At 49.1% G+C, this 22,866-nt stretch overlaps 2 protein-coding genes across 2 annotated transcripts; both read right to left on the reverse strand.

Moving 5' to 3' along the window:
- Window positions 1-8,693: 8,693 nt before the first annotated feature.
- LOC119727831 (uncharacterized protein K02A2.6-like) lies at window positions 8,694-9,869 on the reverse strand. Its single transcript, XM_038199903.1, has one exon. It carries the CDS (start codon window positions 9,867-9,869, stop codon window positions 8,694-8,696), a length of 1,176 nt encoding a protein of 391 aa, XP_038055831.1.
- Window positions 9,870-10,711: 842 nt separating this feature from the next.
- LOC119727832 (uncharacterized protein K02A2.6-like) lies at window positions 10,712-12,139 on the reverse strand. The gene has a single exon (XM_038199904.1). The coding sequence runs from the start codon at window positions 12,137-12,139 to the stop codon at window positions 10,712-10,714; it is 1,428 nt and encodes a 475-aa protein (XP_038055832.1).
- Between the last annotated feature and the right edge of the window lie 10,727 nt (window positions 12,140-22,866).

The raw sequence follows: 22,866 nt of genomic DNA on the forward strand, positions 1-22,866 counted from the left end.
GAACGTGACATCATCGATCTTCTGTGTCCCACCAGCACTGCAACTTGGGCGTGCGAACCCACTTTCTTGGAGGGGTATACAACCACACAGGTTGGCCAGGTCTATAGCTGGCACTTTCTTCTCAACGATCGTAATGTCGCTTTTGATATGTCTGACTTCTTCCGCAGATGATGACGGGCAAACTCGTGGGCGCGCTCTAATCTTTGTCCTCAACCCCCCTCCACATATTTGTGCTCTGGTTCGCCTGCCTTTGGTTTCTCCGGCTGGCCCAACCACCAGGTCCAATGGAAGTCGCACTTCTCTCGGCCGAACATCAGCATTTTTGGGGCGTGAATTTTGTGCTGTCGTGCTGGGAGGAGCGGTACGCCATCCTCACGTACGGTAGGTGTTCGTCCCAATCGTCCTGGTTCTCATGAGCAAACAGGCTCAGCATCGTTTTGACTGTGCGGTTGAACCGCTCCACCATCCCGTCGGACTGGGGTTGGCGTGGTGCGGGTCTTTTGGACGCCGAGCAGCTTACAGGTGCCCTGGAAGAGCTCGGCTTCGAACTCGCTCCCTCCCTTGATCCGTGTGGATCTCGAGGGGAGCTCCAAACCGGGTGATGACCTGTTCGACGAGGACTCTGACGACAGTCTGAGCGGTCTGGTCCGGGATCGGAAACTCCTCCACCCACTTCGTAAAATAGTCGGCCACCACCATGATGCTAGAATTCCCTGTCCTTGTCCTCGGAAATCGACCCGTGAGGTCGATTGCGAGGCGCTCCATCGGAGCCCCTACCAGGTACTGTTGTGGGGCCTTGAGGGTTCGAGGAGGTGACTTCTTTGCGACGTTCCGGGTAATCCCCGAATGTCCTGAAGTCCTATTGTCATGCGCGAGTCGCAAGACGTCGTCGACTTTCACCCATGGTACCACGACCTTCCATACCGGCGGTTCGTTATTGGGCTGCTCCCACTTCACCTGCAATATGCCCTGGGAGAGCCGTAGCGTCTCCCACTTAGCCCACCAGTACTTCAGGCCTTCACCCAGCGCCGAGACGTCCCGCAAGCTGGGTTTGGGGACCCCGTCTTCCAGCCACTGCACGATCTTGTCCAGCTCTGGGTCACTACGTTGTTCCTGTTTGAGTGCTTTCCTGGTCCCAGGCTTCCAGAGCCCTTCCGTGGTGGGTGGCTTCTTCCTGCCCAGCCCCCGTAATGGCTCCCACCTGCACCTGCCCTGGTTGCGTCTTCCCAGCATCGCGCGACTGGCTCAGCTACAAGTCCAACATCGAACTCGTAGCACCTCAGCCTCTGAATCCACCTGGCCGTCTGCCCCTCGGGTTCGCGGAAGTTGAACAGTCATCGCAGCGATCCGTGATCCGTTCGGAGCAGGAACCGTTTACCAAGAAGGCAGTGTTTGAAATAGTGAACGAAATGGACCACGGCCAGCAACTCTCTCCGAGTGGTACAGTAGTTGCGTTCGGCCTTAGACAGGGTACGGCTGCCATAGGCGACCACTCGTTCACCATCATTCACCCCTCCTGCGACAGCACTGCTCCGATGGTGCAGTAGCTGGCATCTGTGTCCAGGACGTAGCGGCGCTCCGTATTCGGGTAGAACAACACGGGTGCGGTGGTCAATGCGTCCTTGAGGTGCTCCAATGCTGACTGGCAAGCACTCGACCAGAGAACGCCCTTTGGCTCTTGGTGGTAAGGGCATGGAGGGGGCGAGCAATCTCGGCGAAGTTCGCAATGAAGCGCCTGTAGTAGGACGCAAGGCCTAGGAAACTCGGTACTTGAGTCAGGTTTGCTGGTTGCGGCCAGTTCCTGATGGCTGCGACCTTTTCCGGATCCGTCCTTACTCCCTCGTCCGGACACGAGGTGACCCAAGAAGGTTGCTCGGAATCGCTCAAGGACCGTGGTCAGCCGCTTGTGTGTTCCTCGAAGTCTGGCCCCCACACGATCACGTCATCCAGGTAGACTACCGCCACCTGCCACTGCAACCCCCTCAACACAGGGCATAACGGTGAACTGGTACGGCCGTTCTGCATCCCAAAAGCCGTTTTCTCCCTCGTCACCCTGGTCCATGCCGACTTGCCAGTAGCCACTGGCCAGATCAAGGGTGCTTAACCACTTAACCAGCGTCAAGGTTGTCCTCGATTCTGTGGATGGGGTAGGCGTCCTTCATCGTCACCTCATTGACTTTCCGGTAGTCGACGCAGAACCGGACAGAACCCATCCTTCTTCTGGACCAGCACCTACGGGGATGACCAAGGGCTGTGGGAGGGCTCGACCACGCCATCCTGCAGCATCTGTTTTACCTGCCGGTTGGCATCTCGCCGTTTATGTATCAGCAATCTCCTCGGCGGTTGACGTTTAGGCGTTGCTGTCCCTGTATTTATTGTGTGTCGGGTCAGTTCGGTCTGACCAAGTTTGCCGTCCGGGCCAGTGAATGCTTCAGCGAATTCCGTCAGCCATTCAGCCAGTCGGGAAGGTCAAGGTTTCGCGGCTCCTCGCTCCAGGAGGTCATGCAGATGGGGCGGTACCTCTCTCTGTGCATCCGTCCTCTGTCCGGTGTCACCCAAAGGGAGGTGTTGACGGCAGATCCTTGTTGCCCGTCCTCCAGCTCGATCACATCCAGACCTCTCCATCGGTGAGAAGAGAGCCAAGCGGCTGCCTTTGTAGACCGTTACACGGTCAGTCCGGCAATTGTCCGTAGCCTCCAAGCTGGTTAAACCATCCCGACTCCCATCCGTGGTTCAGTCTTTATCTCCCCCGTGAGGATCGCCTCGTGACCAGCTGGGATTATCATGTTCTCCGTCACCTGCACTCTCGCCACCATGGGTTGTTGCGTAACACCTCCCAAGGGGACTGCCTTCCCGTTAATGATGACAGCGTTGTCTCCCCATCGCCATTTGCAGTGATACTTTGACAAGAAATCAATTCCGAGTATCACGTCTGGCTCGATATCGGCCACGGTAAAGGTGTGGTTTGCGCGCAGATCCCCCACTTGTAGGTCGAAGTTGCCCCCCCCCCTCTTGTCGGCATGGGGCTGCCGTCCGGCATCCTCAGAGCTGGAGATGACGGAAGGAGGTTCGGTCTCTTGGTACCGGGCCAAGCGTTGTAGATTCGCTCCGAGATCAGACTCACTGTTGCTCCAGTGTCTAGGAGGCAACGCACTGGTTTCCCCGTGATCCTCCCCGCCATGTAATTCGCCTGAGACGTCCCACCCGAGGCTGGCCTGGCCCGAACAGCCGGCTCCGGAACAGGAAGTCTCGGTATTTCCTCTTTCTGTGGTCGTGGTTGGAAGAAACAGACTGCCGTTTCTGATGAGGGCAGTACCGCCTGATGTGTCCAAATTCGTGGCACCCATGTCACTCCACCTGCGCACCTGGTGTGTACACGGCCCAGGCAGCCGATTTGGGTTCCTCGGCAGGTTCCTCGGCAGGGGTTGGAGGAGGCTGGGCTACCGACCTCACGTCCCTAGCCATCGTTTTCCCTTTCTGTTTTGCGCTTTGCGACTCGAGAAATGCTTCCATTTCGGTCGCCAGAGTGACTGCTTCGATCAAAGTCGTCACTTTCCTGGAGAAGATGTGACGCTGCAGCTGTTCCTCTTGCAGGGCATTGCGGAAAGCCTCGACCGCCAAACCCTCACGGGCCTGTGTGGGCAGCTTCGGGTAGCTCTTTAAACACCAACCGTCGGATGGATTGTCCTAGGCTACTGAGTGACTCGTCTCGGCCCCTCGTACGCATAGACCAACTGAGCCCGATATAGCGGAATCTGTGCTGTCACCCGGAACTGCTGCTCAAAGTTTTCCAAAATGGAGGAATATTCCTTCCGCGTTCTCGGTACCATATCCGCCAATGCCTCCTGAGCCGGTGCCCTTTAGGTGAGATGCAAGGAACATCGCCTTCTCCGCCTCGCCCCACTGATTGACTGCTGCAACGCTCTCGAAATGGCTCAAGTAATCCGACCATGACGAGATCCCATCAAACTTGTTGGGGAGCATCAGTAGTCTCCGACCCCCTGGCCTGAAGTGATCAGGCGTTGTAGTCCCCCGCTTGACTGGCACTTGGGGAGCGCCCCCCCCCCCGCCTGTTTAGGGGCCGCCCAAACATTGGCAGAAACCGGCTTCCCCGGGAGCACCGGGTGGTGACGTCCCAGGGGATCTCCCAACTGCAGTGGTGTACGGCCGAGCAGCCGGGTCGGCTCCGCTCCGTTGGATTGTGTGCGGAGCAACCGTGCCGGCTCCGCCCCATTGGCTTGTGTGCGGAGCAACTCTGCCCAATTGACTCCCGTGCGGAGCAACCTCGTGGGTTCCGCACCATTAACTTATGTGCGGAGCAGCTCTGCCCCATTGACTCCCGTGCGGAGCAACCTTGCCGGCTCCGCGCCATAGACGTCCGTGCGGAGCAACCCTGCCGGCTCCGCGCCATAGACGTCCGTGCGGAGCAACCCTGCCGGCTCCGCGCCATAGACTCGTGTGCAGAGCAACTTTACGGACTCTCGTCCATTGACTCGTGTGCGGAGCCCCATTGACTCACGGGCGGAGCAACTCCACGGGTTCCACTCCATTGACTCATGTGCGGAGCAATTCTGTCGGCTCCGCCCCATAAACTCCCGTGCGGAGCAACCTCGTCGGCTCCGCACCATTGACTTGTGTGCGGAGCAGCTCTGCCCCATTGACTCCCGTGTGGAGCAGCCTTGCAAGCTCCGCGCCATAGACGTCCGTGCGGAGCAACTCTGTCGGCTCCGCCTCATTGACTCGTGTGCAGAGCAACTCTATGGACTCTCGTCCATTGACTCGTGTGCGGAGCAACTCCACAGTATCCACTCCATTGACTTGTGTGCGGAGCAACTCTGTCGGCTCCGCCCCATAAACTCCCGTGCGGAGCAACCTCGTCGGTTCCGCACCATTGACTTGTGTGCGGAGCAGCTTTGCCCAATTGACTCCTGTGCGGAGCAACCTTGCCGGCTCCGCGCCATAGACGTCCGTGCGGAGCAACCCTGCCGGCTCTGCGCCATAGACGTCCGTGCGGAGCGACTCTGTTGGCTCCGCACCATTGACTCGTGTGCGGAGCAACTCTACGGGCTCCCGTCCATTGACTCGTGTGCGGAGCAACTCTGTCGGCTCCGCCCCATAAACTCCCGTGCGGAGCAACTCTGTCGGCTCCGCCCCATAGAGTCGTGCAGTGCGGGCCTGCTCCGAGTGGATGTCAGGACTCGCTGTACTGCGACAGTGGGGACGAAAGTACTGCTGGGGGAGATCCGCGTCCGGTTGTGCCCCCTGATGCGTGCTCGGACCGTTTCCTGCCCCCGCTATATGGGCAAATCCAGCCTGGGGGCGCCCCGAATGGGGGGCCTCACCAGTCGTATCCATGTAAGCACCAAGTGGCGCTTCCATGTAGGGCCTAGCACTATTTTCATGAGCGTAGGGATTGCGGGTTGCCCCAGGACGAAACCCCGCCCCCGCTGCATCAACCAGCACAGCTCGGGATCGTTCCGAATGGAACGAAACGTCTGCTGCGCCAGCGTCTACAGCACGGGGCGGCCCCTCGTGGGACAGGGTACCAGTCATTGATGATTTATGGTAATGAGCACACCCGCCCCCGCAGGGGTAGACGTTCTGCAATGAATAAACCCTCCGCCCAAGTCCCGAAATTCCACTTTACTATTCCCCACATCCTCCCTCATGAGAAAATCCGTCCCCAGAAACCCCCTTGTTTTCCCTTTCTCCCACCAAAATTCCCCGGACTATCCCGCAAAAAGGATTCCAACTCGTCCACCGTGACGAAGGTACTGCCGGCCGATCCACTAGACGGGCCCCCACTCCGTGAGCCTGCACTCCAGCCTGCCTCCTCGCCGTTTGGCGAGTTAGGTGCCAGACTTCCGTGATCTCCTGAATTCATTGCAGAAAATATCTGAAAAATTCACCTGTTTTTCCGCCTTCTGCGTGCCGCCGCTGCCACCAATGTAGCGTAGAACAATTCTGGGGTTCCTCACACGCACTCAAAAAGGACTCCAACACAGGTATACTCGTTTCTGCTGGTTCTAGGCAGTTTATTCCTCACAAAAACGTACACCGCAAAACACAACTATTCTCTTCAGCAACGAGGCAACGACAATACTACTGCGCATGCGCCGCCCGGAAGAACGGGCCTCCCCGGCCGGCCACCAGGGGCTCCACTGCGCGGCTCCACCGTGGAACCGCGCTGGTGCCCTCTGGTGGCCGACCGGCACGGACGCCACAATATCTATTCTTCTTCTTCTTTCATTCATTCATTGTCATGATGACTTGATAAGTTGGGCCCAACTGTCCCTGTCGAGCAAAGTGTTGGAAAGAGATGGACCACTCAGACCAGTTTCTAGCTCGATGGATGTTTTCAGGGTCATGTTGGGACGACCTTTTCGTCGAGGGGCTTCAGAATTCCAGAGGAGAACTTGACTAGCTGGCTCATTATGTCGATAAACGTGACCGGCTAGCCGAAGGCGACGCTGTCTGATAGTGGTGGAGATAGGGGGAAGGGCACCATACAAAACAGAGTTAGGGAGATGTTGTTGCCAAGAAACGTTCTGAACAGCCCGCAACATCCGTGTATAGGTGCCATCAATGGACGCAGAGATCTGTTTGGTCAGGGTCCAGGACTCGCAACCGTACAGGAGGATGGATTCTACTGAGGTCTTGAAGATCTTAAGTTTGGTGGTCTTGGAGATCGAGGATCTCCATACTTTGGTCAGTGAGAACAGAGCAGACCAAGCTTGAGCTTTTCTACACTCGATGTCATGAGCTGTGTTGGTGTAGGAGCCCAGATACTTGAAGTCATCAACTTTATGGAGCTTACTGCCATCTAGTGCAGTGACGTCATCAGAGGTTGATGGGTTGATGGCCATGTACATGTACTTAGTCTTCTTTGCGTTAAGAGAGAGACCAACGGACTTGCAGCAAGCTCCTACTTGATGGAGGAGAGATTCGGCATCAAGGAGGGTGTCTGCAAGCAGACTAATGTCATCTGCATAATCTAGGTCGGATAGATATTGGGCAGGGTGTCTACTACTCCTACGGCGTGAGAGGGTGAGACCATCGGTTACACTTAACGCTGTCCGTAGGGCATAATCCAGAACTATGATGAATAGGTACGGGGCGAGAGGATCACCTTGAAGAACTCCAGTGTTGATCGAGAACGAATCTGATTCACCTTCGGGAGTGAGAACAACAGCACTTGTATCTTCATACAAAATTTTGATGGCATTAGTGGACTCCTCCGGGATACCGTAAGCATGCAGGATCTTAAACATTGTTGGTCTGTCAACAGAGTCAAATGCTTTACAGAAATCGATGAAAATGATGGCAGCTTCCTTCTGGTGGTTACGAATTTCCTCAATAAGGCGCCTGAGGGCAAGGATTTGAAATGAGGTTGAACGTAGAGGCCGAAAGCCACTTTGATTGGGACGGAGCATCTTCTCAACTTCCGGACGAATGCGATTCAGAAGTAGTCGATTGTATACCTCGGCAGCAGTTTGAGAGAGGCTGATTCCCCGGTAGTTGTCTGGGATGGTGAGGTCCCCTTTCTTTGGAACTGGGACGATGCCGGAAAAGCCCCATTCTGGAGGGCGGTTGCCTTCTAGGGTTGCATTGCAGAACCTTGTGAGATATTTCTTAAGTTTAGGAAGCCTCCAAACTTCAATAGGTATGTTGTCCAGACAGGAGCCTTGCCAAGCTTCATTTGTTTAATGGCTATGTTGACCTCGGCTTTGGAGAATTTGCCAGTTGGGATGTTAGGGTTTGGATCAAAGACGGGATCGATGGAGACTGGGTCATTGGAGGCATTATCAGAGCTGAGAAGCTTCTCAAAAAGGGATTTCCAAGAGGCAAGTCGATCATCACCTTGAATGAAAACGGTGTTTGGTCGTTTACCAGAGAGCTGTTTCACCAGTGCCCAGGCATTTTGGATGGAGTTGGTCGATTCCCACTCATCAAAAGCACTGAGGATGTTGTTGACTCTGAGGTCTTCTTGCTCGTCATACACACTACTGAGGTTGGATTGAGCAGCAGGAAGATTGGTTGGTAAGGAGGTGAGTACCTTTGTTCGAGCTACATTGACTGGTGTCGATGATGCAATGCTAGGTGGTCGTTTGGTTTGTGATGGAAGGAGAGACTTCCCAACACTCTCACACACTTTGACGAAGGGGCCATAAGATTGGTCGTCAGGGCACAATGAGGACCACTCATGGGTGATACGGTCCCCAATAGAAGATGCAAGTTCTCTATCTGAAGCCATTGTAGACCAGTTCAGTCTAGGACGGGCAGTAGGTTTTGTGGAACTGTTCTAAAGACGGCAGGACTCAAGTGTAGCATTCACTGAGAGACGTTTATTAACAGCCCGTAATAACATCATAGAATATGGATACGGTGGCCGAGTAATGCCACTCCATAACATCCCCTTTCCTTAAGATAAGGAACAGTCTTTTGTTGTTGCTGAACTTTCACTTGAGACTGAGTGTAAACTGTGGTCTGTTACAGTGGTGATCACGAACGCTAAACTTTTGTGAATAACTCAGCAAACATTATGAACGCTTTAACACTAGAACGTATTTGGTACAGCTCTAAACCTTTAACACTACTTAGTATAAATAAGGTTAGTTTAAGAACAACTTAGTAAAAGCAACTTAAACCAATAAACTGCATGCAAGTGTAGTCTATCTAAACTAAGTGTTGGCCTATGGCCCTAAGGCTTTGTGGGTGAGTGTCCCAAAGTCAGATTTATGACTCGAAAAACTCTTTGGTGGTCTGGAAATGCGACCGGATCTGGTGATGGTAGCGTTGGTGTTCAGTCCTGGAGGTTTGTCTGTCGGAGTGGAAGGCACATCTTGTGCCTTAGCGACCGGAATGGCGGCACTCGAGTTGGGTGGCTCGGTGCTAGCTGGTTGCTGCATGAGCTGAGGTTCACTCACGCATGTGACTGGTGTTGTAGGTTGTTTAGCGTTTTCCCGACTGTCTCTGAGGTGAACGCGGTTGCGTCTGTAGCAGTTGCTACCGACTTCTACGATGTAGCTGCGTGGCGCAACTTTGGCTTTTATCACTCCCGGGGTCCATGGGGAGCCTTCAACCTTGGGTCGAGTTTTGGCGCGAACTAGCTGTCCGACAACCAGATCAGGGAGGCTTTTGGCAGTGCGGTCGTGATACAGTTTAGCTGTCTGTCTTTTGGTCACGACTTGCTCGGTGACGGCCTCTACTCGGTGCCGGGGCTTGTACAGTGAGCTCTTGCAAGGGAGGAATGAGCGCGTTCGTCGAGACATTAAGCGCTGTGCCGGAGAGCTGGACATTCCCGGAGTAGTGGTGTTCCTCCATTCAAGGATAGCCTTCCACACGTCACTTTTGTCTTTGGCAGCTTTGGTCACAAGTCCCTTGGCGATTTTGACCGCGGACTCTGCTTTTCCGTTGGATTTGGAGTAGTAGGGGCTTGAGGTAGTGTGTTCAAAGTCCCAGTCATTCGCACAAAGTGTTGACACGTAGTTTGATCCGTTATCTGTGATCAAGGTGTGAGGAATGCCGTGGGTGGCAAACACTGGCTTCAGTTCCTTGATTAGCGATTCGGAAGTAACGTCTTCCAGGGCGCGCAAGTCGATGTATTCTGAGTAGAGGTCTACTAGTACGCAGTAGTTTTGTCCATTGACCTCAAAACAGTCACTCGCAACTAGTTGCCACGGTTTTTTGGGTACTGGGTGTGTCATGAGGGGTTCCTTGGGGAGAGCTGGTTGTGACTCCTGGCAGATTGCGCAGCGTTGGACTGCCTCCACCAGTTCTGTGTGCATACGTGGCCAGTACATTATGTCTCGTGCAGTGTTGGTGGTGTACTGCACGCCCATGTGAGATGCATGTGCCCTTGCTGTCATGTCTGCACGGAGAGCTGTTGGGATTACAATACGCGTTCCGCGAAAGATGAGCCCATTTTGTGTTGACAGCTCATCTCTGTATGGACAGTATTCCCTGATACACTAGGGAACTTGAGCCTTGTCCCCTGGCCAGCCTGCTTGGATGACCTGCATCAGCGTTTGTAGGGTTTGGTCAGCGAGGGTTGCCTTTTTGACTCTCTGCAGACGCTCGTATGTGACGAAGATGGTTGGTTCCATGTTTTCCAACTCCATGTTGAGCTTTTGCTCCTGAGTGACGGAGAAGATCAGAGAGTCTGGTGTCTGATCTGTGACTTGTCGTGTTGGCAACAATGCTCGCGACAGTGTATCGCTCAAGTACATTCGCAAACCCTGCTTGTACTCTACGTGTAGTGAGTACTTCTGTAGGCGGAGTCGCATTCGTTGTAGACGGGCTCATCAAGATTGGCTTTCTGAAGATGTTCATCAGAGGTTTGTGGTCGGTGAGCACGAGCACTTTGTCGCGGCCTAGGATGTATTGCTCAAAGCGCTGTGTGGCGAATACGATTGCCAAACACTCTTTTTCTATTTGAGCATAGTTGCGTTCTGTGGCAGAAAGTGCTCGTGAGGCGTACGCGACTGGGCGGCCATTTTGTGTGATGACGGCTCCTAGCCCAACCTCGGAGCTATCACACTCGATTGCGATGTCTTGGTTGACATCATAGTAGCTCAGTACTGGTGCTTAAGTGATGAGCTTCTTGATCTTGTCCAGGGCCTCGTCATGATGTGTCAATCAGTCAAATATGACGTCCTTGTCGGTGAGACGTCCGAGTGGCTCGCATACTGTGCTCAGTTCTGGCAAGAATTTAGCCAGATAGGTTACCACTCCGATGAGTCTCAGCACTTCCTGGTCGTCTGTAGGGCGAGGCATGTCGAGTATGGCCTTGATTTTCTCCGGGTCTGGAGGGTCCGTCTGAGCTGAAGACGTGTCCCATGTATGTGACACTGGGTAGCTTGTACCGTAGCTTGGCTGCGTTCAGCTTCAGATTCCGCTCTCTGCATCTCGAAAGAAGAGCGGTGAATGCAGCGTCGTGTGAGGCTTCTGCTTCAGCCTGCGTTTCTCCTGAGCCGTAGACGAGGATGTCATCTGCAATCACTGCGATGTTTTCCAGGCCTTCCAGGCACTCATGGAGCCTGCGCTGAAATTCTTCCGGTGCTGATGAGATACCAAAGGGCATCCTCAACCAGCGGTAACGCCCGTAAGGCGTCCAAAATGTTGTCAGATAACTGGAGGGCTCGTCAAGGACGACTTGAAGAAAACCGTCCTTGGCATCTACCACCGACAAGAGCTTGGCGTTCTTCAGTCTCGGGGCTACTTCGTCTACGGTGGGAATGGGGTAATGGTTGTGCTTAATGGCCTTTTTCAGGCCGTGTGGATCCAAGCATACCCTGATTTTGTTTGGCTTTCTGACGACTACCATGTTGTGGATCCACTTGGTAGGCTCAGTCACCCGGGCAATGGTGCCTTGGGCTGTCATGCTGTCTAGCTTTCGTTTCAGCTCTGCCCGCACCGGGATGGGTACTCTGCGCCTGATGTTCTGCGTTGGAGAGACACTGTGATCAATGTCTATGTGGTAGTGACCTGGTAGCCGACCAAGGCCAGTGAATACGTCTTTGTACTCAATGAGGACCTGTTCCTTGGTTTGAGTCGGTGACTCTGTCACTGCATGCACTAAGCACTCCAGTGCGTACTGCATTAGTCCCAGAGCTTCTGCTGCTTGACCTGACAGCAGAGATGAGGGGACATCCTTCACGATCTCGAAGTGGATTTTCCTGGTGACCCCTTTGATCTGGCATCTCAAGCTGGCAGCTCCAACAGGATGAATTATTGTGCCATTGTACAGTTTCAGTTTAGTCTTTGATGGCACCGGAGGCGTGTCACTGAGCTGCTTGTAGTCTGTCAGCTTCATGGTGCTGCAAGTTGCACCAGAGTCTAGCTGAAATCTGATGGTCTTTGTCAGATCCCTTGTTGGCGTCTCCACTGCTAGCTCAACAGAGTATTGCTGCTTGGGCTTTGACTGCACTGTATAGATGCTTTCGTCGCTGCCACTTTCGTCTCCATCCATTTGGTGGAGCTTCTGTGTGGATTTCTGTGGCTGACGTTTGGTGCGGTCTTTGCCCGATGACTGGCAAACCTGCGCATAGTTGTTGCGTTTTTGGCACTTAGAGCAGGTTGTCCCGTAGGCTGGGCACTTGCCTTTGCTGTGTGATTTGCCACAGTATTTGCAATTCATGTTCGGAGGCTTGCTGGCTTTTCCAGATTTCTGTGTCCGCTGCTTGTTTTTCACAAAGTGTGCTGAAGGTGGATCGCTGCCTGTTCACTGCTGCGGCATATGTCTATGGCTTTCTGCAATGTCAGTAACGACTCACGCAGCAGACGAGCACGGATGCTGTTGCCTACTACTCCTATGACCAGCCTGTCTCAGAGCATTTCATCGAGAAGCGCTCCATAATTGCATGTGGTTGCCAACTTTCTCATCCTGTTCAAGAAAGTGTCAATGTTCTCTTTGGCCTCTTGCTTACAGGAGTAAAACATGAATCGTTTGTACACCACATTGCGTTTAGGGTCAAAATGAGCTCCAAGGCTGGTTAGGATTTGCTGTGGTGACTTTCTCTGTTCCTCTGTTAGTGGCAGATTTTCGTACACTTCATAGCACTCCTTCCCCATAACTGTGAGTAATGTAGCCACATGGATGGAAGTATCTTTTTTATCCAGTTCTGTGGCCACTAGATAGTTCTGCCAACTTGACTTGAAAAATTGCCAGTTGGAAACCTGGTCTCCTTTCATGTCCAATTTCGCCGGTGGGGGAATGCGAGTGCGCCAAGGTTATTATGCAGTGAGTGCGTAATGTACACCGCGATGTGTCCGTTACAGGCCTCCGTAGTTTACAGCGAAACGCACGTTGACGACAATGGCGTGAACTCAACGTGCAATTTATACGTACATGTACAGTCTATCGTTCACAGTGTAATACGCACGTGTTCAATGGCGGGAACTCCGCGTGAAAATTGTACAGTTTATTGTTCTCGTGCACAGCCTACCATGTGTGACAGGATCAGTCTGTGCTGCCGACGGATGCCTTGTGATCCATTCACCAAGATTGCCGAAGATTTTGCCGGTTCTTTGCGGTAATGGCGCTGGATTCAGCTAATTTCTGACACCATGTTCTAACGACGGCAGGACTCAAGTGTAGCATTCACTGAGAGACGTTTATTAACAGCCCGTAATAACATCATAGAATATAGATACGGTGGCCGCGTAATGCCACTCCATAACAGGAACGAAGACTGAGCCTTATCTTAGCACAGACTAGACTATACGATGGTCGGAGCCAATTGGGTCAGATGTTGAATACGCTTGAGAATCTAGGATGCTGTTTCTCCAACGTTTACGGCACAGGATGAAGTCAATCTGTGACAGGTACTTGTTAGGTGAACGGTGAGTCCAGAGCTTTTTGGAGGACTTCTGAAATAGTGTGTTGGTAATCAGAAGGTTGTTACGATTGACAAAGTCACTGAGGAGCTGACCATTACGGTTGGTAGTAGAGTGGTAGGAGAACTGCCTTGCAACATGAGCGTTGAAGTCCCCTCCGATGACAAGGAGGACATGTAGGGGAATGGAGGCAATGGTGTCATTGAGACATTTGTAGAACCCAGTAATAGACGCCTCATCACTGGTGTTAGTGGGAGAGTAACAGGAGACAACGTATGTCTTGGGATTTCCTTTGAAGATGGCGAGCATAATTCTGTCGTTGATCTTAGAGATAGAAGTCAGCAGCGGGAGCAGTGATGTTTGAACAGTTATTGCTACACCACCAACGGCTGCACCTTGTCGATTCCGAGTTGCAGAAGAGGTGAAGATGGTTGATGATCCTAAACTAGAGATTCGGATATCAGGGTCTTCAGGTCGATGCACTTGACGGTGCTCTTGGATGCAGGTAACAGATAGGTTGTAGTCACATATGTGCTTATTAAGTTCCTCTCTTGATGAAAGCGAAGAGAGACTTTGACAATTAAGCTGACCAAAAAGGATGGTTTTCCTAGGTCGATCGAGCAAGACCCTTCCGGAGATTATTTTTATCAGACGATGCCCTCCCAAGAGGGTTTCGGACGCCGTCGTCATAAGACAGAGTGTCAATAGTTCCGTGAGAGGGCAGATTTGAAGCAGGGGCTTTAACCCTGGTGCTGTAGGTTGAACTCATCATGTTTTCTATTATTATAGTATTAGTTTTCTTTGGTAAACAAAAACGGAAGCCAGTTCGTGCCTGGTTTTAAAAGCGAAATAACCCCTAGTATAGTTTTGCAAAATAATAAAATAAATTGGCGAAATAACGTAATATAATATTGTGAAGTAACGCAATAGTTTTTCAATCCTCAGAGTGCAGTATTTCGCAATACTATTGCGTTATTTCACAATACTATCGTTTTATATTGCAATGCTATTACATTAAAGCCCGGTTCATACTCGGCGCGAAAGCGAAAGCAAACGCGAATTTGTGACGTCATGGCAAGTATTCGCGCTGCGAATTCGCAAAAGTTGAACAGATTTCAAATCGGGCGAATATCGCAGCGAATGTTTCATGACGTCAAATTCGCTTCGCATTCGCATTTGCATGAAGTATGAACAGGTCTTTAAAGGCTTGGCGCGAAAGCGAACGCGAATTTGTGACGCCAGGGCAAGTGATGCCAGGGCAAGTTTCGCAGCGAACGCTTTATTTCTCCATACTATTACGTTATTTCGCAATAAATGTTATTGCATTTCTTTGCAATGGTACGTATTGCATAATTAACTTTTGCAATGGTTTGCAAAACTTTTGCGTTATTTTGCAATACTACTGGGGTTAGTTCACAATACTGTGCACAATACTATCGGCGCGAAAGCAACACGATTTTGTGACGCCTTGGCAAGGTACGCCAGGGCAGGTTCCGCATTATTTTTTCGCTTTATTTTGCAATACGGTTGCGTTATTTCTCAATACTGTTACGTTATTTTGCAATAAATTTTATTGAATTTTTTTTTGCAATGGTAGGTATTGCATAATAAACTTTTGTAGTGTTTTGCAAAACTATTGCGTTATTTCGCAAAACTACAGGGTGAGTACAAAAAAAACCCCGAAACCCAAATGTCGGGACCATTGTTTTTGGTGAAGTTCTGCATGTTGCATTTTCAAAATCTAGGATATGAGAGCCCGATTCATAAGCTTTCTTTAGTACAAAAGGCTGCCGTACCACATCCCAGGTTTAACAGACATAGCGCCAAGCTCTATGAGGAATACACCGCCATGTTTGAAAGAGACCCCATTGCGGAGGAAACTACTGCAAGAGACGAAGAGCTAAAATTGCCAACATCTCCGATGAACGGCGGCAATGTTGAATTTCTCTCATTGAAACCACAAACATGTCTAAGAACAGTAAGAAAGCCTGGGCACTCGTCAAAAAGCTAGGCAACGACCCAAAGAAGCCTAACCAACATCACAACTTAACAGCCAACCAAGTTGCACATCAACTACTTCTCAATGGCAAGGCACCTAAAGCAAAGAGTAAACCCAAACCAAAACCCGATAGGACAAAATACAAGGATAACCCAAGTTTCACGAAACCTTTCTCAATGTCAAACTTGAAACTGGCATATCCAGCCTCTAACCAGGGAAGGCTATTGGATTGGACAACACTGCCACAGAACAAATCAAGCATTTTGGAACTAAAGCTCCTGCAACTATTAAACAATTGTATGGAAGGCCTGAAAATCCCCAAAATTTGGCGGAAAGCACACGTAATGGCGCTTCTGAAACCAGGCAAAGACCCATCCGACCCAAAAAGCTTCCGGCCAATCTCTCTCCTGTGCCACCCCTACAAGCTTTTTGAAAGACTCATCCTGAACAGAATCGCTCCACATATAGATGAACAACTTATCCCTGAACAGGCAGGCTTCTGACTAGGGAAGTCCACAACTAGTGAACTCCTCAGCCTTACGCAACACATAGAAGATGGCTTTGAGCAAGGAATGATAACCGGATCAGTTTTTGTAGACCTATCAGCTGCCTACGCCACTGTAAATCACAGACTCCTCCTATGTAAAATACTCGATATTACCAAAGATGTCCATCTCACAGATCTCATAGAAGCAATGCTTTCTAACCGACGCTTCTTTGTTGAACTTGAAGGAAAACGCAATAGATGGGGGAGACAAAAGAACGGCCTAGTATAAATATCTACACCAACGACCAACCGAGATATGGCCATACCAGGCGCGTCATCTATGCAGACGACCAGTGCGTTACCACTCAAAGTAAGACTTCAAAGAGGTGGAGAACGTCCTTACCAATGCCCTCTCTGCACTATGTGGCTACTACGAAGAGAACATGCTTGAGCAAATCCATCAAAAACACAAGTGTCTGCTTGAGTCCATCTTAAGAACAAAGAAGCAAACAGACGACTCAAAGCCACAAGGACTAGTGCAAAGCTACAGCACACAACTAATCCAGTTTACCTTGGATTAACATTGGACAGAAGCCTAACCTATAAGGCCCACGTTGAGCAAACCACAACGAAAATCAGCACCCGCAACAACATTCTCAGCAAACTCACCAGCTCCAGATGGGGAGCATGCCCTACTACACTGCGACCCACAGCACTTGCCCTCTGCTTTTCAACAACAGAGTATGCTTGTCCAGTGTGGGAACGATCTACACATGTCAAGAAGCTAGATTCCGCTTTAAACGCAAGTTGTAGATGTATAACAGGCTGTCTTAAGCCTACAAACTCTGAGAGCCTGTACATACTCTCTGGCATCTCACCACCAAATGTCTTGATGGCAGCGGCCAGTGGAGCCGAACGACAGAAGCAAGTCATGGATGACATACACTCACTATACAGGCATATACCCCACCGAGCCGACTCGAGTCACGCAACAGTTTTCAGTCAACTGTAGAACCCCTTCATACCTCTGCAGCAGAGAAACGTGGAATGGAAATCTCGCCAACCTCACACAACAATTGGACATGAAAATCCCTGCTGCTGAAAGTCTCCCTCGAGGTGCCGAGAATAACTGGCCTATTTAGAAGGCACTCAACCGCCTTCGCACCAGAGTTGGCCGATGTAGGGAATCACTCAATAAGTGGGGATACACTACAGGTCCAACGACATGCGACTGTGGAACAGAATCTCACACAATGGACCATCTCATGAGATGTCCGCTGTTGTCAGAGCCTTGTACCTCCAAAGATTTAGCCAACAACACCATCACGACACAGGTCTGTGCTCAACATTGGTCGAGAACAATTTGAGTAGGACACGATAGAAGTACAAGAGTAATTGAAATCACTCATGTGACGTTCAAGTTACGGAATTTTAAACACAGCCACCGTTTTAAACGGATCACACAAAGGTAAATGTTGTTTAAGCAAAGCGAAAACAAATCACATAGGGATGTGTGTGAATTGTCTTCGTTTTGCTGAAAGAACGCACACTTCGCTTGTTCGGTTTTGGGCAGAGTCCTTAGAGACATAAGTCCTCAAGGCTCGGGGGAGTTTGGTGTGGTCTTTTGCGGGCACCACACTTGCTTCACTTTCAGATCCACTCACGGACGGACTCCTTTAGCTTATACCAGTAGAGCTGGCGTTTTGTCTTTCTGATTGTCTTGTTTGACACCAAGATGAGCAGATGTTACGGCATTATGGGTAGCTCGTAAGTTGTAACACAGTATTTTTCAGCTAGTCGAGGACTACGGGCTGAAGATATGACTTTGTTCTGTCGGAAGTTACCGCCGTTCATATAGTATTCCGTTCTGCAAGGTCTTTGACGAGCCACTGTGTCTCTACAGGGACGTTGGGGTGATTGACCCAACCACTCAACTACAACTTTCAGTTCTGAGTCTGCTCTTTGCATCGCAGCAATTTTCTCCGTGGTACATAAACGTTGACCCACGATGCGGTATGTCCGTCACTTGAAACGGTGTTAGTGACCATGCTGGCACGATCGCCTGGAAAATCTCTGTCTCCGTCATCCGGCTTTTCAGTCAGATTAGATTGTTCTGCACTTTGCAATCCGGTACTTACACCGGTACTGCATTCTTGCCGGGAACAGAGGGCGAGTCGCAGTTCTTTCCTTTCTTACTGAGTCAGTGGAGTTTTTCGCACGTTTTGGTCGCATGACCCAAATGGCGGCGGACAAGTGTCCGGGAGTTTCTCCAGTGGGCGAGTCTGTGTTTGCAAAACAGCAGATCGGAATTCTGTCCCTACTGCCGACGCTGAACTTCAATGCACGAGCGCCAAATACGCCCAACTAGGCTGCGCACACCACCAAGTAGGAGTGCTATACCACTGTTACCATCAGTATGAGAACTGTCACGAATGATACGGGCTTGATTATTTCGGAGGTGACGTCACTGCACGGGTGTGGCACTTAGTGATCATGTTCTGAGGGGATTGAGCTTCAGCAGAGTTAGTGTTGATGCTTCTGGTAGATGGATTAACGTTGTCGACTTTATTGAAATGAGACCACTGCTCACTTTCAGCGCCGTACTTGTCACAATCGTCGGGGTAGCACGGCACCCTGGAGATCTCGAGAGGGCGTCAGCATTGCCGTGTGTCTGCCCTGCGCGATGTTCAATTATAAAGTCAAACTTCATTCTTATAGGCTCTAACAATGTGCCAAAAACAAACTTTTTTTTTGCGTAATCAATATCTCAGGGGGATTTTCGTGAGTGGAGTAAACAGCTCTTGTTTTCATTAATATTTTTTTCCTCCCCATTCCCCGCCTTCTTTTTCAGACTCCTCTCAGTAGGGTTTGTACACGTTTTTCTTCCACCAATACACTTTGGCCCTTTCGTCAATGTGATTGACTTTAGACTTGGCACACACGTATACTACCACCCACAGATGGTCTCTGACGATTTTCGTTGCGATAACGTTGCATCGTGTGCCGTGTGAAAATTGAAGTGAGATCATGTTGACGTCATCACATGTCTAAGGCCTACAGCTAAAGAACAATAGTTCCGATTTGGTTGTAGCTTGATTTTATGTACCTATATCGGGATATGTTATAGGTAAAAATTGAGTGACGTGATAACGTCATCACAAGTCATGTAACGTTACATTAAATGTGTATTTTCATATGTCCATATCTACAGAACTGCATGTCCAATTTGGTTGTTATTTGGTAGGTACCTAGACCGAGATTAATTATGAGTGCAAGTGTGAAACAAACTGCAGTGTGCAACTTAAACCCAAATGTGGACCCAAATTCGCCACTTAAGACAATCACTGGGAGTCATACATCCGATTTTCGGTTGTTACGTCAATTCTTTTTTTCCCCTGTTTATATTTCGCTCTCATGACGTTTTTGTCTCGGGTTACTTGGTTGTATTTTCTTTTCCATGGAAACAGTTACCCTTAACATCCCCCCTAAAAAAAAGAACTGAAATCTGAAATGGATGGTTAACGTGAAGCTCATCCAGTGTTATCGAAATTGAACGGAATTTTGATACAGCTCTTGCCCGTTTCATGATCGATGCATAAGAAACAAACTTGCATCAAACTTAATTGCATCAAAATGCGTGCTCATCTGGACGTGTACGTTGCTGATGGTCTTATTGTTAAAGTGAAGCGGTGGTGTTTTGGACGAAACATTCAGAGCCCACGCATTGAATATGTAAGGAAAACAGTTCGTTAAACAGAATTCGTGATTATGTTCCCCGAAAGCAGCCTGTGTACACTTGTTGTCAGCTGTAGTAATGCCAACTTTAGAGTACTGTGGTACTGTATGGGGAGAGTAACTTGAGAGTATTGTACTGTATAGTACTGTATACCATAAGCGCCATGTTTTTGCACGAGTGTCCCTTTTTAATGAATGGTCGAATGTTCATTCGTCCGAAAGTTCAATAGTCGGAATTTGGCATAAGTTTCAAATGAATAAAAGACTCAACAGGTCGAAGGCTCATGCCGAAAAGCACGCAAGGACTACTGTCTATTCGGACTATCGAACCTTTGGACTATCGAACCTTCGGACTATTGAACCTCCGGACTAACGGCAAGGGCGGATCCAGAACCAAATTTTCGGGGGGGGGGCGCAAGATGTTGATTAAGTACCTAGTATTGTGTGCTATTTCTACATCGTACATTAAAACTAAAAGGTATGTGTAGCTGATTTAGTTTGCGAGGGAGATACGCAACGCTTTGATTAATTTCCTTTAAAAAATAAAAAAGGTGTCTTCACTCCTTCGATTTTTTTTGTATTGACAAGTTCGTGTTTTTTTGGTGGTAACTCTACTTAATAAAAATGTTAGTAACTATACTTAACTATTAAACATATCACTGAATCACATCGATATTTCGATAAAAAGCTGTCGAAAAATATTTGCATCAGGTTAGGCGTACCCTCTGGATAAATAGTGGCATCAGAACTTATAGGATTCAGACGGAGGCAAATATTCTCACGCTTCTAAACAGGGCAATAAATGGCTCGGTTGTCTTACACGTTTGCTGCGGCCACTATGAATTACACCAAGACTAGTTTTTCTCAGAGCTGGGTGATACCATTCACTTAAAGATATCTTTTACATCTTGGCATCGATCTTTCAGATGGCTTGTTAATGCCTGCCACAGTTTAACAAGCGCAAACGATTTCGTCAAAAGAGGTTTTGTTTTTGTTCCAACGATCAGTCAATTGGCTGATCGGTTGAACACCACCTACATTTCTTGTACGGGACGTCCAAGTAAGCTTTTGGGTAATAATTGGTTAGGTTCCTTTTAGGATAAATGCAAATGATCCTATGGCGAATTAGGGTCCTGCAGGGCCTAAGATGCACACTGACACCCTTTACATTTGCGGCAGACGAGCACGATGGAAAACTCGGTCAACGTGGTTGTTTATTTACAACAAAGCGCACAACAGAAAAGGCGTTACTCGCGTTACTTTTTAGCTGCGAGATGAACCCGATTCGATGTAACTTTAAAACCGTTCACCGACACCGTTTTGGCACAAACGTTACAGTAAATCGACTTCAACTGGTGTTTTGGAGCGTTTTTAAAACGGTGTCTGAACGCCCCCTGATTCGAACATGAGAAATCTTAGCTCCCAGTGAGATCATAAATGGACTGTCATTAAGCGTTCACTTGCTTAATTTACAATTGATTTGCAACACCCCTATTCAGCCAAGTTGATGTGTTCAGTGTAAAAGGTCGTATTTGAAGGAAATTGAATCTTTTACTTTCAGTGATTATTGACGACTCAGATTCATCACGATGGCTTGGGGTTGTTCATCGTTTGCCCTGCTGGCTACCATCGCTTTAATGCTGTGTGCCATCACTTCTGCTCAGTCTTCATCAAGTAGTTGGGAATCCTCCATTGATGGTAAGGATAGAATCTTACTTGTCTCAGCTTATAATAGATTTCCCAGAAGTTCACGTTTCATTTGCTCCAACTCGACGAAATGCAAAGGATATCCTTTAATCTTTTAACAATACACTATACCCCCCATCAAGATCCAGTGTCATCGTAAACGCTTTCTGGATTCATATTACATCCCTATTAAAACGATAATAGCATTTTCACATGTCTGCTCCTCTCTGATGGGCATTTCATTTCATCAGAAACCGAGGGGGTACAAACACGAAGTTTGTTGAATAGTAGGATGTAATTTGGGAAAATACATGCACTTTGGAAATGAACTTTCGATTCACTTGTCCGTTCTACGTATGATGCAGTGCACCAGTGTTGTAGTCGAGTCACTTGAGTCGAGTCCGTCTCGAATCATTTGGTTCCCAGTAGTCCGAGTCACGAGACTTTTGAGTCAAGTCCGAGTCCAGCTACATTTCTCTAGGCCCGAGAATTGGTAGGGTATTCGCTGATACATTGAAGAATTACCCCAGCGATATGGAGAAGCGCCAACCTGCTCCAAACACAATCGGCAGTTTTTACCACAATTTTGTATCATGAACATTGATATGAAGACTGATTTTATCAGTTTTCTTATTGGATCCTTCATTGGTCTGTGCCTATGCTTTCCCCTCGAATTATAGTTTGCATGGATACTCGGTGGCGTACGTAAGGTGAGGCCTCTCATCTTGTGCCACCCTTGCCCTCAGAATGTGCGGGAAGGCAAACATGAGTTTTTAATCGTTAAAACACATTCGGGTGCCTCCTTCAGAAAATGACGCCCTCTAACTCCCCCCCCCCCTTCCCACCCTACGGCTAATTGGATAAGCTATTCATGATGAGCTGGAAATAATAATGTTCAAATTATGCTTGCATTTTCGACTATTAAAAACAAATCAAAAATTTACGCTATAGGAACTATTTGGCCTATTTGCATGTTTTAACACAATCTTAAAGATATAATGTCCGGACTCTTTAAGAAATTCGATTGTTTTCCTTAACGTATAGTCATCTTGAATCTTTTATTCGGACGATAAAACCTTTTCTCTTATTTTTGACAACTGCAAACCTCTTGAGGAAAGGCCTTTGCATTGCTTTTGTGCACAAACAGATCCGCCTTGCGAGCAAACTGGTTACCTGTCCCTCTATCATCTTTACTGATAGATACGGGTACCATTCTACGAGAGCTGCGTTATTGTTGGGCCGCAAATGATTCTAATTTGTGAAGTCATTCAAGTCAATATGCCAAAACGTACCGTGGGTCTGACGTCTCATTCAAAATGATTTTTTTGGGTAGAGCCAGCTAAAATAATTCTTTCTTCTTGGTGAAACTCCAAAACAGCCCGGACAGAACATCAGGTAGATAACATATTTAGGCTACATCCTGGGTGCAATGAGAGTTCGTGCATATGAGGTCACATCAATCATCAACTCACAAGAAGAAGAATACTTCAGTCATTCAAAGGTTTACCACTGAGGAAATTTTACTTTGTGCGACGAGTGGAAACTAATTCTCGACTTTTGATTCTTCTATCAAACAACATTCATATTGCTTATTGTGTTAATTCTCTTTCAATTTTGTGCG

The sequence above is a fragment of the Patiria miniata genome, unplaced genomic scaffold (genome assembly GCF_015706575.1).
Source record: "Patiria miniata isolate m_02_andy unplaced genomic scaffold, ASM1570657v1 HiC_scaffold_20, whole genome shotgun sequence".
Lineage (NCBI taxonomy): Eukaryota > Metazoa > Echinodermata > Asteroidea > Valvatida > Asterinidae > Patiria > Patiria miniata.